General features: G+C 45.2%; 1 protein-coding gene across 7 annotated transcripts in view; it reads left to right on the top strand.

Annotated features, from left to right (window-relative positions):
* The window catches only part of LOC120024730 (kinesin-like protein KIFC3), a 54048-nt gene that overhangs the window by 26136 nt on the left and 12159 nt on the right, over positions 1 to 15753 (top strand). For 4 of the 7 annotated variants that reach the window (XM_038969004.1, XM_038969002.1, XM_038969003.1 and 1 more), the window contains exons 2-8: positions 4932 to 5052; positions 6789 to 6940; positions 11785 to 11950; positions 12266 to 12435; positions 12926 to 13069; positions 13267 to 13548; positions 13830 to 14003. In XM_038969004.1, coding sequence (XP_038824932.1) covers positions 4971 to 5052; positions 6789 to 6940; positions 11785 to 11950; positions 12266 to 12435; positions 12926 to 13069; positions 13267 to 13548; positions 13830 to 14003 — 1170 coding nt within the window. In that variant the 5' untranslated portion in view covers positions 4932 to 4970. Of the gene's footprint in view, positions 1 to 4931; positions 5053 to 5180; positions 5469 to 5593; positions 5718 to 6788; positions 6941 to 11784; positions 11951 to 12265; positions 12436 to 12925; positions 13070 to 13266; positions 13549 to 13829; positions 14004 to 15753 lie in introns of those variants that run through there. The other 3 variants (XM_038969008.1, XM_038969006.1, XM_038969009.1) reach the window with 3 other exon arrangements.

Genomic DNA, 15753 nt, shown 5'->3' with positions numbered 1-15753 from the left:
TTTAGTATCGGGTAATGTGTTTAACTGCTCAGTCAGTGTAGGCTATTGTGGGTGTGGTGTAATGTAGCGCGCGTGCGCCTGTCGAGACTCTTACTCTTTTGCTGATTGCTTTAAGGTCGGACCAGTCTGTGTGGGGCTGTGAGCTGTAAACTGGTCATCACTGTCGGTATAATCTTATTGGTCAGTATTGACCAGTTTGAGGTCAGTCCTGTATAATATGATTTGGCTTGACCCTCGTGCCCCAGCTCAGACCAGGGATCAGGACAAGGGAGAGTCTGGAAGGCAGTGGGGTGACGGAATAGGATGATGTTCTGGTCCATTTGGGACTGGGGTGGTGATGGAGCCACCAGAATGGCCTGACAAAGGTTAAATAAAAATAAAGACAGGCATTTCGTCAAGGCCAATGTCCCGATGTCATTGCCACATGCAGTACATACTTGAATGTGCTACCTAACCTCCAACTGTCCAGGGCCCGGTTTCTCGATATCGATGGAACTTAGGTTTACGAGTGTTTTTTTATTTTTTTTAACGATTCATCTTTCCTACAACTGCCAAAGATGTAACACCACGCAGAGAGAACGGTCGCTAACTGCTCGCGCGCGTCTGCATGGCCAGGCGCGAAACTAGAAATGAGTTCTATTTGTGACGCTCAATGCGCTGGAAGTCCGGCCTCTCCCATCTCCTCATTGGTTTTTAGGAGCATATAACCGCGTGGGTGATTGACAGATGAACTGAGGTCCGCACTCCAGTCGGTTGTAGTAATGCACCGTAAAGTTGGTTGCCAACTGTCATATGAAGTAAAAAGAAGCTTGAAGGAAGGAGGAGAGATGATGAGAAATGGATTCTGTTTACCGTTTTATCTGTGAATTAATTGTCGGAATAGTGGACCTTGTGCATTTCAGGTAAAATAACAACCCAATGTTTATATCCCAGGACAAATTAGTTAGCAACAGTAAGCTAGCTAGCTAAATTGACATAAATGTTTAATGCTTTTTGACCTGTCCCCAAATTAATATAATTGGTTCAGAGTTTGTTTTGATATTTCAACTTGCGTGACTGGATCGCTTCTGCTGTGGGTGAACAAAATCAACGTGTGTTCAATGGCACATGCGGATGCACGCTCGGTTCCGGTTTTGTCAGCATGTTGGCTGTTCTACAGGTGGCCTGACTTAGGCAGGCGTTAGATTACGAGCTGCCTCAAGTGCAACGTTAATAATGATGGTTTTGGGAAATGATGGTTTTGGGAAGGTTCTAACGATGAACTTAGCCAACAAGGGCACAGTTTCCCAAAAGCGTCTTAAGGCTAAGTTCGTTAAAACCTTCAAAGGAACATCGTTAAATCTCCGAGCTATTTCCCCAAACCATTGTTTTTAAAGTTGATTTACCGACTGCCTCAGAAAAGCTAAGTGTGTTGTTGGATGCATTTTTGCCCTTCCGTGTCACTTTGGGATGCTGGCCCATGTGACACCAATGCTTCCCACAGTTGTGTCAAGTTTGCAGGATGACTTTTGGGTGGTGGATCATTCTTGATACACACCGGAAACTGTTGAGCATGAAAAACTTAGCAGAGTTAGCAGTTCTTGACACACTCAAACCGGTGTGCCTGGCGCCTACTACTATACCCCATTTAAATCCATCTACATCTTTTTGTCTTGCCCGTTCACCCTCTGAATGGCACACATACATAATCCATGTCTCAATCCATGTCAAAATTATTCTTTAACCCGTATCCTCCCCTTCATCTACACTGATTTGAAGTGGATTTAACAAGTGGCATAAGGAATCCTAGCTTTCACCTGGTCAGTCTATGTCATTGAAGGAGCACACCTGCTCCTAATGTTTTGTACACTCAGTGTATTTCATGATATGTACCATGTGCTCAATGATGTGCAATATCTGTGATTTGGTGCATTAGGCTAGAATAAGCCCCCTCAATATTTGCAGCCAAATACAATCAATGCCTAGAGAAAGTATTCATACCCCTTGACTTATTCCGCATTTTGTTGTCTCGCCCATCATCTACACACTACCCCACAATGACAAAAGGAAAACGTGTTTTTAGACATTTTTACTGATTTATTGAAAATGAAATGCAAAAACCTAATTTACATACATACAGGACCAGTCAAAAGTTTGGACACACCTATTCATTCAAGGGTTTTTCTTTATTTGTACTATTTTCTACATTGCAGAATAATAGTGAAGACGTTAAAAGTGTGAAAAAACACATATGGAATCATGTAGGAACCAAAAAACATTTTAGATTCTTCAAAGTAGCCACCCATTGCCTTGATGACAGCTTTGCACGCTCTTGGCATTCTCTCAACCAGCTTCATGAGGTATTCAACTGTAATGCATTTCAATTAACAGGTGTGCCTTGCTAAAAGTTAATTTGTGGAATTTCTTTCCTTCATAATGTGTTTGAGCCCATCTGTTGTGGTCATGCCTACTGCCTCTGATCTGGCGGACTCACTAAACACAAATGCTTTGTTTGTAAATGATGTCAGAGTGTTGTGTGTCCCTTAGTTTAGTTTATTAATTTGACCATTTTTTTAAAAACAAGCACACATTAAACTTAAAAGCCATACATGCACATTAATAAAATCATCGAGCCACTGTCCCTGGCTATCCGTAAATAAATACAAATGTTTAAAAAAATTGGGCGGTCTGGTTTGCTTAATATAAGGAGTTTGAAATGATTCATACTTTTGATACTTAAGTGTATTTAAAACCGAATACTTTTACTCAAGTTAGTATTTTACTGGGTGACTTTTACTTTTTTTTGTATAAATTTTTCTATTAGGGGATCTTTACTTTTACTCAAGTATGACAATTTGGGTACTTTTTCCACCACTGAATGTTGTTGATCTTTCTCAGTTTTCTCCTATCACAACCATTAAACTCTGTAACTGTTTTAAAGTCACCATTGGCCTCATGGTGAAATCCCTGAGTGGTTTCCTTCCTCTCCGGCAACAGAATTGGGAAGGACGCCTGTATCTTCGTAGTGACTGGGTGAATTGATACACCATCGAAAGTGTAATTAATAACTTCACCATGCTCAAAGAGATATTCAATGAGTGTGGCTACATGCACACAATAATTTGATTATTTTGAATAGTCAGATTTATATAATAGTTAGATTAAAATGTTTACATGGTTTCCAAGAAGAACGATTTCCCTAATAATCCTTTTTACACATCAGAAATTAGGCTACCTCATGGCAGAAAATCGCCAATCAAAGTAAAACTTTTACCACATTGAATATGTTCATTTTGGGAAGCATATTTGATTCTGAGTTTGGACATATACAGTTTGTATGTGAAAACAACTTCTAAGATGCCTACATTCAGTTGAACACACGCACAGGTCAAATACACTGCTGGACAGCCGACGAAGGTGTTTACATGTCCTAGTAAATCGAAAGATGGCTCAGAAATCTGGGTGTTTTAATCGGTGTATGCTCACCTTTTTTTATATTTGACCTTACGCCAATTGAAGATGAGCAGAGCAAGGTGTTTACATGAATATTACGTAATCTGCCTACTGCCATAATCAGTTTAATATCAATTTATTAGTGTGCATGTAAACTTACTCAATGTCTGCTTTTAAGATTTTACTCCTCTGCCAATCGATTTCCTTCTTTGCGAGGCATTGGAAAAGCCTCCCCGGTCTTTGTGGTTGAATCTGTTTGAAATTCACTGCTTGACTGAGGTACCTTGCAGATAATTGTATGTGTGGGGTACAGAGATTAGGTAGTTATTAAAGATTATTGTACACAGTGAGTTATTTGACTTAAGAAAATCTTTTACTCATTTGTAAAAATGCCTAAAAACATTATTCCCATTGGACATGATGAGGTATTGTGTGTAGGCCAGTGACAAAACAATCTCAATTTAATCAATTTCCACAAAATGTGGAAAAAGTCAAGGGGTGTGAATACTTTCTGAAGGGCACTGTAGGTGATCATATCTCTATAGGAGATGATCCGTTGTCAGTATTGTGGAATAATTCCCAATGTTAAGGTAACATTTGAATGGAGAAAGCTGATCCGAGAGCAGTGCTGCGTTTTTTTTCTCCCAATCCTATCAGTATCGACACACTTTGAAAGTTCTCCCTACGTGGTGTTTTGGGAAATGCATATGAGTTATTTGCCCATTTTTATAGGAACGATGCATCGTTATAACACTCGTAAGCTTAAGTTACGTCGCTATCGGGAAACCGGGCCCAGATCAGTATTTGTGTATCCAGTGTGGCTATATTAAACAGTTAACTGGTTACCAGGGGTGTATTCACTAGCAACCAAGCTGAACCTATCGGAAGCAAACAAAATGAAACAGGGCGGGACCTACCTGAAATTGGCCAATAGTTGCAAAACGTTTTCCGTTTGGAGTAAATGGTGTCCGAAAAAATGAATACAACCCAGTATCGGCTGTGAATGTGACTGTCAGTCATGCAGGAATGTTGTCCATCTCTTTCTAATTTCTCCTGTGTTTCATCATGAACTCTGAAGGCTGTTCCCACCACCCACTGTGTAAACAGATGCATGCACGCGCACGCTCTTTCTCCTATCGCTCTCATACCGTGCTATCAGTCTTTTTCTCTCTTTCAGTGACATTTCTCTCTTTCAGTTACTTTCCATAAGCTTTATTGGCATGACAAGTCATTATCTTATATTGCTAAAGAAATAACCTATTAAATCAATAATAGCAATGAAATTATAACTTTGGCCGCAAGCTATCGCTCATGTCTTTCTCTCTCTGCGTATATAATATGATGTAGAGCATGGCACTTGCAGCGCCAGGGTTGTGGGTTCGATTCCCACGGTGGCCACGGTATGTAAGTCGCACTGTATAAGAGTGTCTGCTAAATTACAAAAATGTAAATGTACAGTATCTGTCTTTCTATCTCACGCTGTCTCTCTCTCTCTCTAGCCGGTCCAGAGACCCAGTGCTTTGCTCAGCCCTGCGGTCATGTTCGGAACAAGAAAGACCTGGGACCTTGGCCACGCCCCCTGTCTGCAGGAGCTCTGGAAGAAAGACGTCTCATTGGATGGTGAGTGGATTCTGTAGGCCCACCCCGTTGGGCAGCAAGGGAGTCCCTCTGTGACAGGGGTGGGACTAAACCATTGTGACCACATTTTTGGGATGACAGAGAGGGTGGGAGGGGAGCGTGAGAGGGAATGGGAGAGGTGTGTGTGTGTGTGTGTGTGTGTGCTGCCTGTCTGACAGGACTCTTACTAAGAGTAGAGGAGTGTGACACATTCCCATGAGCTGTGCCTCTCAATGAAACTGGGAGAGACAGGAAATACTGGAAAAGAGGAGATTAAGAGAAGGCATTCCTATATCTGTCTGGAGAGGGGAAAGGAAGAGTGTACGCCAGCTGTCTGAGAAAGCGGTGAGGAGCGAGTGTGTGTGCCAGGCTTCTCTCTGCCTCTACCTCTCTCAGCTGAAGGAGTGCGTCTCTAGCAGGTACAGAGCTTAAAGCCGATCCCCCTTACAGCCACAGGCCAGGGGCCAGGAGTGCAAACACTGGACCTATTGTGTGTGTGTACGGTGTGTGTCCATCTGTCTGTGGGTGTGTGTTTTCTCTGCGCCAATGCTCGTGCTGCTCCGTCGTCACCTTGAGCAGTCCTGCAAAACTGTGATTGTGCAGAGAAGAGAGCAGGAGCGTGACTGTGAGAAAGGAAGGGACAGTGTAATGCTATCGGAGAGCGGAAGGTAGAGGAGGAGAGGATGATTGTGTTTACGTGTCGGTCGTACACTACTTCACAGTGTGTGTCCTGATGGTGTGTGCGTTTGTGTGTATGTATTGTACGTTTGTCTGTACGTGTGTGACTCCGCTGTGGGACTTAATCTGCTGGGTCATCAGTTACCGAATGTATGCTGTTTTTTTTTCTCTCCCAGCCTTACAGCGCTGCGAGTCAACCTGTGTGTCTCTGTATTAAACTGATTTGCGCAGTGTGTACACATAGTGTGTACACATAGTCAGTACACATAATGTATTTGTAGACTGTGTGGGGGATACTTTAAGCACTACTTCCCTGAATAAGTGTATTTTTCTTGGTGTGTGTTTTCGTGGTCTGTATATGGTGCTTTGTTCAGTTAAATTGCTCTTACATGTATTTCCTAATACACACGTACGTTTGAGCATGTGTGTTAATACAGGTTAATGTTGTAGGGTTGATTGTGTAGAATGGACCAAGTGCAGTAGCACAGTGCACTGATTGTCCTCAGGTTGATAAGACTCTGGGCCCCCATACAGGTCCCCGTACAAATACACAACGACACGCGCACACACACACAGGTGAGCAGGCCTGTATGGAGTTGTATGTATCACCTACCGAGGCCTGGGTTATCACACTGCTTATCTAGCTGTGCTCGTTTCCACGGTACTGTCTGTGCAAACCTTGGAAGGTTGGGGAGTGAAAATAGAGGGAGAGAGGCCTAGAATCACTCTTGGCTGAGGGGAGAGGAGAGAATAATGGTTAGTAGAGTAGTGGGGGAGAAAGGTAAGTGGGGAGAAGAGAGGGCCGTAGAAAATTACCTCTGACATGGGTAGAAATGGAGGTAGAGAGAGGGAAGGAGAGAGTGTGAGAAGATGGAAAAGGGTAGAGGGACAAAGAGGAATATAGACTGTTTTCTGACTCAAGTGAATACAGGATCAGCTCTGCCACAGTGGTTAAGAAAACAACATAATCAACCCATTTGGCTCAGGCTTGCTTGTTTGTGTACAACGTATAACTGTGTTTGTGTTTCCTAACTTTGTTTGTCCCTCCCGTGTGTCCGTAGCAAGCTCAGTGGACTTCTTGATGAGTGATGGTGAGGAGGACTGCTCCTTCCTGTCTCTACCCACAGCCGCTTTCCCACAACGTACCGCTCTGACCACTACTGACCAATTAGAAACCAGCCAGCACAATCACAACCAACAGCTACTCATACAGGTGAGATGACTGTGCACACACACACACAACTAATACTCAACTAACTAGGTCAATGTGGCTAGCGTATCGTTCATATTGGTGGGTGTTTTCCCAACATGGCACTTGTTTGTCCTGGTTTCACTGGCTAAACTGGTGGGGGTGGGGGGGGGGGGGGGGTTCAGGTCAGTAAGAGCCTTGGGGAGGGGGACACAGTGGATTTATCGATCCGGTTTTAATGAGCTTCTAACACACACCCCAATACATACATACAGTTGAAGCCAGAAGTTTACATACACTTAGGTTGGAGTCATTAATACTTGTTTTTCAACCACTCCACAAATTTCTTGTTAACAAACTATAGTTTTGGCAAATCGGATAGGACATCTACTTTGCATGACACAAGTAATTTTTTCAACAATTGTTTACAGACAGATTATTTCACTAATAATTCACTGTATCACAATTCCAGTGGGTCAGAAGTTTACATACACTAAGTTGACTGTGCCTTTAAACAGCTTGGAAAATTCCCGAAAATGATGTCATGGCTTTAGAAGCTTCTGATATGCTAATTTACATCATTTGAGTCAATTGGAGGTGTACCTGTGGATGTATTTCAAGGCCTACCTTCAAACTCAGTGCCTCTTTGCTTGACATCATGGGAAAATCAAAAAAAATCAGCCAAGACCTCAGAAAAGAAATTGTAGACCTCCACAAGTCTGGTTCATCCTTTGGTGCAATTTCCAAACGTCTGAAGGTACCACGTTCATCTGTACAAACAATAGTAGGCAAGTATAAACACCATGGGACCACGCAGCCGTCATACCGCTCAGGAATGAGACGCGTTCTGTCTCCTAGAGATGAATGCACTTTGGTGCAAAAAGTGCAAATCAACCCCAGAACAACAGCAAAGGACCTTGTGAAGATGCTGGAGGAAACAGGTACAAAAGTATCTTTATCCACAGTAAAACAAGTTCTATGTCGACATAACCTGAAAGGCTGCTGAGCAAGGAAGAAGCCACTGCTCCAAAACCGCCAGAACAAAGCCAGACTACGGTTTGCAACTGCACATGCGGACAACATCTCAAGACATCAGTCGCAAATGCGTCTTCCAAATGGACAGCTTTTTAAACTTCCGACTTCAACTGTATGCATGTACAGTTGAAGTCGGAAGTTTACATACACCTTAGCCAAATACATTTAAACTCAATTTTCACAATTCCTGACATTTAATCCTAGTAAAAATTCCCTGTCTTAGTTCAGTTAGGATCACCACTTTATTTTAAGAATGTGAAATGTTAGAATAATAGTAGAGAGAATGATTTATTTCAGCTTTTATTTCTTTCATCACATTCCCAGTGGGTCAGAAGTTTACATACACTCAATTAGTATTTGGTAACATTGCCTTTCAATTGTTTAACTTGGGTCAAATGTTTCGGGTAGCCTTCCACAAGCATCCCACAATAAGTCGGGTACATTTTGGCCCATTCCTCCTGACAGAGCTGATGTAACGGAGTCAGGTTTGTAGGCCTCCTTGCTCGCACACACTTTTTCAGTTCTGCCCACAAATGATGGCTTTGTGATGGCCACTACAATACCTTGACTTTGTTGGCCTTAAGCCATTTTTCCACAACTTTGGAAGTATGCTTGGGGTCATTGTCCATTTGGAAGACCGATTAGCATCCAAGCTTTAACTTCCTAACTGTTGCGTTCAGATGTTTCTTCAATATATCCACATAATTTTCCATCCTCATGATGCCATCTATTTTGTGAAGTGCACCAGTCCTTCCTGCAGCAAAGCACCCCCACAACATGATGCTGACCCACTGGAATTGTGATACAGTGAATTATAAGTAATATAATCTGTCTGTAAACAATTGTTGGAAAATGACTTGTCATGGACAAGTTTGTCAATAGTTTGTTAACAAGACATTTGTGGAGTGGTTGAAAAACAAGTTTTAACGACTCCAACCTAAGTGTATGTGAACTTCCGACTTCAACTGTACATACCCACAGCATAGCTGTCATTATCCTGTACACTCTGTGTACTCTGCAGAACAGAAAAGCCTGTGTGTTTGCATAGTATCCCTCCTGTGGTTTTATTTCATGTGTTCAGGATTGTGTTGCTTTGTCAGCATTTGGGATAACACGGGGTAGAGCACACACTGTTACAACAACACAGATCTTTGTTCAGGAGGGTGTAACGGACTGAACGTTGTATGTAGAAATGTCACAAATATAGCAGACCTCATTTTATCACATGACTAAGAGGCATGTCGTTCCACACAGTATATTTCCATCGGAACGTTCCACATTGTTGTGCCCCACTGAGCACAGCACAGAGGGGTATACTACAAAGCAGGATCAATGAGTTAGCCAGCTATCTTGGATAAACATAAATAAGTACTGATTTTCTGGTTCATTAGGAAAGATAAACTAAGATGTGTTTTTGGTTGTTGGGTCAATCAGACATGCCTATCTTTCTATGAAATAAAAAGTTATTTCTGAATATTTAGGCAAGTTAGCTGGCTAAGTCATTGATCTTGCGTTTTAGTATACCCCTAAGGTGTGGGTATTCTACACTGTTCTGCCCAGTGCCTCATGACAAGCATCCTAATCTGCCCCTGTGACTTGGATTTAGACTTGCGTTGACAGCCCCAGTGCTGTCATAAAGCTCACATCAGCACTTCATAAAATGACATTGGCGCCTCACAGCGACAGGTCTAAGAGATTAAAGATGACAGTGCTGTCTGTGCCTTTTGACGCGTGGCTTTTAGCTTGACACGTGCTAATTTACACGCGTACTCAAAAGCTGTCTGTCTCTTCAACAAATCGTTGCATTTCCTCCATATTCCTCTCTTTCATTCATTATTGTGCCGTTTCTCCTTTATCTCATCGGCCATTTCTCTTTGTCTTCCTCCAGCCCTCTACACCTTTCACTGCTGTACTTTTTCTCATCCCTCTCTCCTCCCCACATCCCGCTTTCCTTCACAGAACACCTGGTCCTGTTCCTGGACATCTGCCTATGTAATGTCTTCATTCGCTCTCTCTACAGTCTCTAGCTGTATCTGTCTCGTCTCTCTCTGTATTTAGTATTTTAGTTTCTTTAGTCTGATTTGTATGGCTGTAGGTGGTTTCAGTTGGTAGAGTAGCAGTTTCATCTCTGCAACTGAGTCTAGTTGTGTAGACCAGTGGTTTTCAAACCTTTTCTCGGGGACCCCATGCAGTTCAATGCGTCTGATCTATTCCAGAACTAGTACACAACTAATCATCAAACCCTTATTTAGGTGATTTACACTCACCGGCCAGTTTATTAGGTACACCCATCTAGTAATGGGTCGGACTCACCTTTGCTTCCAGAACAGCCTGAATTCTTCAGGGCATTGATTCCACAAGTTGTCAGAAATGTTCTACGGGGATTGCATCACAGCTCCTGCAGATTGGACAGCGGTACGGCCCGTTCCATCTCATCCCGAAGATGTTCTATTGGGTTTGGTCAGCAACAATGTTCAGATACGCCGTGTGGTTCAATGGTTGCACGATTGGTATCAAGGGACCTAACGTGTGCCAGGAAAGCATTCCCCCGAACCAGTACACCACCGACAACAGGCAGGATGGGGCCAATGGACTCATGCTGCTTAGGCCAAATCCTGACTCTGCCATCAGCAGGACGCAACAGGAACTGGGATTCGTTGGACCAGGAGCTGTTTTTCCACTCCTCAATTGTCCAGTGTTGGTGATGGCGTGCCGACTGGAGCCGTTTCTTGTTTTTAGAGGATAGTAGTGGAACCTGGTGTGGTCGTCTGCTGCAATAGCCCATCCGTGACAAGTTGTGTGTTCCGAGATGCCTGTTCTGCACATCACTGTTGTACTACACAGTTATTTGTCTGCTTGAGGCCCGCCTGTCAGCTTGTACGATTCTTGCCATCCTCCTCTGACCTCCTCTCGTCAACGAGCTGTTTTCGCCCACAGGTCTGCCGCTGACTGGATGTTTTTCGGCGGCTGTTTCTGAGAGACTGGATCCGGCGCGCCTGGGACCGACGATCATACCATGCTCCAAGTCGCTTAGGTCACTCGTTTTGCCCATTCTAACGTTCAGTCGAACAGTAACTGAATGCCTCGATGCCCGTCTGCCTGCTTTGTATAGCAAGTCACAGCCGCCTGACTCACTGTCTGTAGGAGCGATCCATTTTTGTAAACTGGGTGGTGTACTTAATAAACTGTCAGGTGAGTGCAGATGAGCTAGTTCGGGGCTATAACAAAATTGTGAAATGTCTGGGGGTCCCAGAGGATGTTTGAAACCCACCGTATAGGGGTATATCCATATGAATTCAATCGCTTTTTGTCAGCACCCCTTTTGATTTGAACGAAACCTTCCATGCATATTTGGCCGTTGTAGAAGTGCTCAGAAAGTGACTTTTTGGACGTGAATGCCAAAACATTCAGGAGATTAAGGTGTTTAAAGTTGACCCATTTTGCATACCCCACCATACCATGAGACATCCATGTCTTCATCACTGGAAAATATAATCGGTTGAGATTTATGTCATTTAAAATCTTGCAAACAGGGTTGTCAAACTTTCATAATTTCTGGAAAATCGTTTTTTTTAATACAAATTTTCATTTGATTTCCTTTTCAAGTCAATTATCTAAAAACGTGTAAATCAAAAGGGATGCTGTCAAAAAGTGATTGCATTCAAATCGATTTACCTACAGACTGACTGGATAGGTCCGTATTGATCAGACCTGTGAACATGGATGATGTTATAAACTGACCAATCCACCTTTACACCTCCTCGTTCCCTTGGAATTGTGACGTTAACGACCTGTCCGGCTTCTAACCTGTGACCTTTGCCCCATGTGTCTAGACACTGCAGGAGAAAGTGTGTGAGTTCCAGGCACGTCTGCGACGCGAGGAAGCTTCCCGGTGTCTGCAGCTGCAGAGACCGCAGCAGAGTTACGAACGGAGTCTTCAGGAGAAGACTAACGTCATACACACTCTACAGGAGGAGCTGCACACAGCACTGCCCAACGGTGAGAGAGGAACGGGGAGTTGGAGGGAGGGAGGAGGGAGGAAGGAAGACTGACTGATACAGACTGACTGATACATCAATAATTACTATGAAATGAATGACTCCGAATGGTCTCTTCATGGTGTGCCTGTCAGGATGGTGTTCACAGTACCGACACAAACCAGCCTGTCAGCAAGAAGAGGGCTGTGTGTCACGGCTGTGACCGACGGTCAACACGCATTATCCACTGCTGTGGGCTGGATGGCGTGCGTGTCTGTTTTTAAATTCTGTGGTGTGCGTGTATATAATGTGTAATCACTGTGTGTGTGTGTTGCAGGTGTGCGGGCAGTGCAGAGGCTGGCTGAGCCACAGGAGCAGCAGCAGCACAGCAACCGTCTCGTTCAGGAAGGAGAGCAGCTCATCGCAGCGCTGCGCACACAGGTGGGGGAGCTGGAGGAGAAGCTGCTGGACCAGACCCAGGAGGTGGAGAGACTGCGCTCGGGGGTGGTGAGTAGAATAGAGAGAGAGAGAGAGAGAGAGAGAGAGAGAGGGGAATGGAGGAAACTCTGGAGGAGAGAGACTGATGATGCAGGAGGGATGGAAAAAAGAGAATGAGGGCAGAGCCTAGCTGGCCTACACTCTTGGGAAAGACGAGCTCAAGATAATTGACATATACTTTTTCTTCCGGGTGACACACTTCTGCTTCACAGGCATTCTAAGGTGTTGCATGTGAGTGTGTGTAAGAGGGTGAGATGGGGAAGTGAGGGAGAGGGGGCAGGTACAATGGTATGTAGATGTGCATGTGTCCTTTTGTTTCACTGTCTCCTGATGTTTGTCCGGGGGGCAGATATTGAAACAATAGTCAGAGAAAAAGTGCTTGTGCATTGCCCTGTGTGTGTGAATGAGTGTTACTTCCTTCCTGTGTGTATTGATATCACTCTGTGTGGTGCCTTTGTGAGTGTGATACTGACATGTGCCTGTTCCTCCTGTCCTGTAGGGGGCGACCGACCTGGAGAAGCACCTGGAGCTGCTGGTGGTCGAGAACGAGCGGCTGAAGCAGGAGCTGAAGGCATGCAAGACCTCACTGCTCCAGGAGGCTCCTCCACCGGCCTGCACAGCCACTGACTGCCCCCACAGCCAGGTACGGGTGGGCAGAATCAAGTGAGGGCAGAGGCTGTGAAAACCCAGTTTTTTTTAATGTGTCTATTATAGCTCTGTTTGTGTGTAGGATACGGACGCCCTGTGTGGGAAGGTATCTCGTTGGAAGAACCAGGCCAGAGAGCGAGAAGAGGCGGTGTTATAAGTGTGTGTGGTGTATTATAACTGTATGTTATGTAGGATGTGGAGGCCCTGCGTGAGGAGGTGTCTCACTGGGAGAGCCAGGCCAGACCGAGGCAGAGGAGGCTGGCTGAGTTGGAGCAGCAGGTCCTGGAGAAGGCCAGCCGGGCGGAGACGCTCAGCCGACAGCTGGAGGAGTCCAAGCGCCACGCGGGGGAGATGCAGAGGCAACTGGAGGAGTCCAAGTGTCAGCAGGGGGAGGTGGAGCAGCAGCTGAGCGTCCGGCTCAGAGACTGTCAGGAGGAGCTGGCCAGACAGGCCGCCCGGCCCCATCAGGTTAAGGTGAGGAATCGCAAAAAAACTGTCCCATTTCAAACACAACCTCTTGCTAGCTCCTATGTTACTTAATGGTCCCTCATAGATCTGAAATGATAGGATGGGTAAGCTATATGTTGGTAGCTTACCACCTATCCAATGTTTTTGAGTTATATGAGAGCATCTGCTGCTGAATTGTGTTCCCTGGTGATCTTACGATATCAATCTCTCTCTTCTTCTCTCCACCTTTCTCTCTCTCTCTCCTCCTACCTCATCTATCTCGCTCTCTCTATTCTCTCTCCGTCCAGTATGTGACTGAGATAGTGGAGGTGGAGTCGTCAGGGTCTCAGCAGGCGGTAACCGCGGCCCAGGCCAAGAGCGCCGCCCTGCAGGAGCAGCTATCACTGCAGAGACAGCTGCTCCGAGAGCTGGAGACACAGCTGCACGAGTCCCAGAGGACCAGCACCCAGCTCCGAGCTCAGGTACACACATAAGGAGATGCACACGTACACAGATGGCGGCGTGCACACACAACCATCTACAACAACACGCACATGCTACTCTCACACACGCATAACCCTCTGTGCCCCTTCCTAATCCCATTAGCTCCTTCACCAGTTGGTCTTCGTTAGTTCTCATGTTCTCCTCGTTCCTCCCCCTGGTACCAGCATTGGTACAATCCAACTCACCCCCCTTGTAGTAGATTGTGGCGGTACGGTCCTTCACAAAAACACCCTTCCCTCCCAGTAGAGGTGACTGGTTTGACCCTCGTCCCATCCCCTCCCCTGTAGTGGCATGGGCCGTGTTAACCCCTCTCTCTTCGCTTGCGTTTGGTTTCAGCTGCGTGCGGACCGCGGCCGTATCTGCGGCCTGCTCTCCAAGGCCGTCGGGAGGGGCAATGGCGAGGTCATTTGCAGGTTGTCTAAGGTTGGCCCCCCTTGATAGGCTCCTCATAGTGCTTCCTGTTTTCTCACTACATCACTTCCTGTGTTTTAGGCACCCTGCTCCCCAAACTCTGCCCATCTGTGTGGTTTCAACCCCCACCAAAAACCTCTGCTGTAGTGACACCCACAAATATTACCCTAAATCTGTTCAAGGGTCCTCCAGTCTTGTATTGGGGTGCAGTGTATGGTTGTTTTGGATTAGCTTTTAGCTGTAATGATAGTTCACAACCCATTGTGAACCCTAAGACAGTCGTGAAGAGGGCACGACAAAGCCTATTCCCCCTCAGAAGACTGAAAGGATTTGACATGGGTCCTCAGATTCTCAAAAGGTTCAACAGCTCCACCATCGAGAGCATCCTGACTGGTTGCATCACTGCCTGGTACGGCAACTGCTCGGCCTCCGACCGCAAGGCACTGCAGAGGGTAGTGCGTACAGCTCAGTATAACACTGGGGCCAAGCTTCCCTCCATCCAGGACCTCTATACCAGGCGGTGTCAGAGGAAGGCCCTAAAAATTGTCAAAGACGCCAGCCACCCTAGTCATAGACTGTTCCCTCTGGTATCGCACATCAAGCGGTACCGGAGCGCCAAGTCTAAGTCCAAAAAGCTTCTACCCCCAAGCCATAAGACTCCTGAACAGCTCATCAAAGGGCTACCCAGACCCCTATTTTACGCTGCTGCTACTCTCTGTTTATTATCTATGCATAGTCACTTTGACTCTACCTACATGTACATATTACCTTGACTAACCGGTGCCCCTGCACATTGATTCTGTACCGGTACCCCTTGTATATAGCCTTGCTATTGTTGTTTTGCTGCTGCTGTTTAATTATGACTTACTTTTATTTCAATCTTTTACTTAACACTTTTTTATTTTTTATTAACTTCTTAAAGCATTGTTGGTTAAGGGCTTGTAAGCATTTCACTGAAAGGTCTACACCTGTTGTATTTGGCGCATGTGACAAATACAATTTGATTTGATTAATGCTGAGAAGAAGCAAACCCATGGTTTTGCTGGGAGCTAACTTTGAAGTTATTAGTTAATAGGCTTCAGATTTCAGCAAAGCTGTTAAGGGGCATTTGAAGCCCTTAGTTCAAATGCCCTGGTAGCTATTAGATCTGAGTTCCCGTGCTGTGTTAGCTTTTATGCTAGCTTTTAGCTCCAGGTAGACCACCAAACACGCTCCAGTCCCCACCCAGACCAGTGTGGTGTGTTAGCTTTTATGCTAGCTTTTAGCTCCAGGTAGACCACCAAACACGCTCCAGTCCCCACCCAGACCAGTGTGGTG

This window comes from Salvelinus namaycush, chromosome 30, assembly GCF_016432855.1.
Source record: "Salvelinus namaycush isolate Seneca chromosome 30, SaNama_1.0, whole genome shotgun sequence".
Classification (NCBI taxonomy): domain Eukaryota; kingdom Metazoa; phylum Chordata; class Actinopteri; order Salmoniformes; family Salmonidae; genus Salvelinus; species Salvelinus namaycush.
This window is presented reverse-complemented; position numbering and strand designations above follow the sequence as displayed.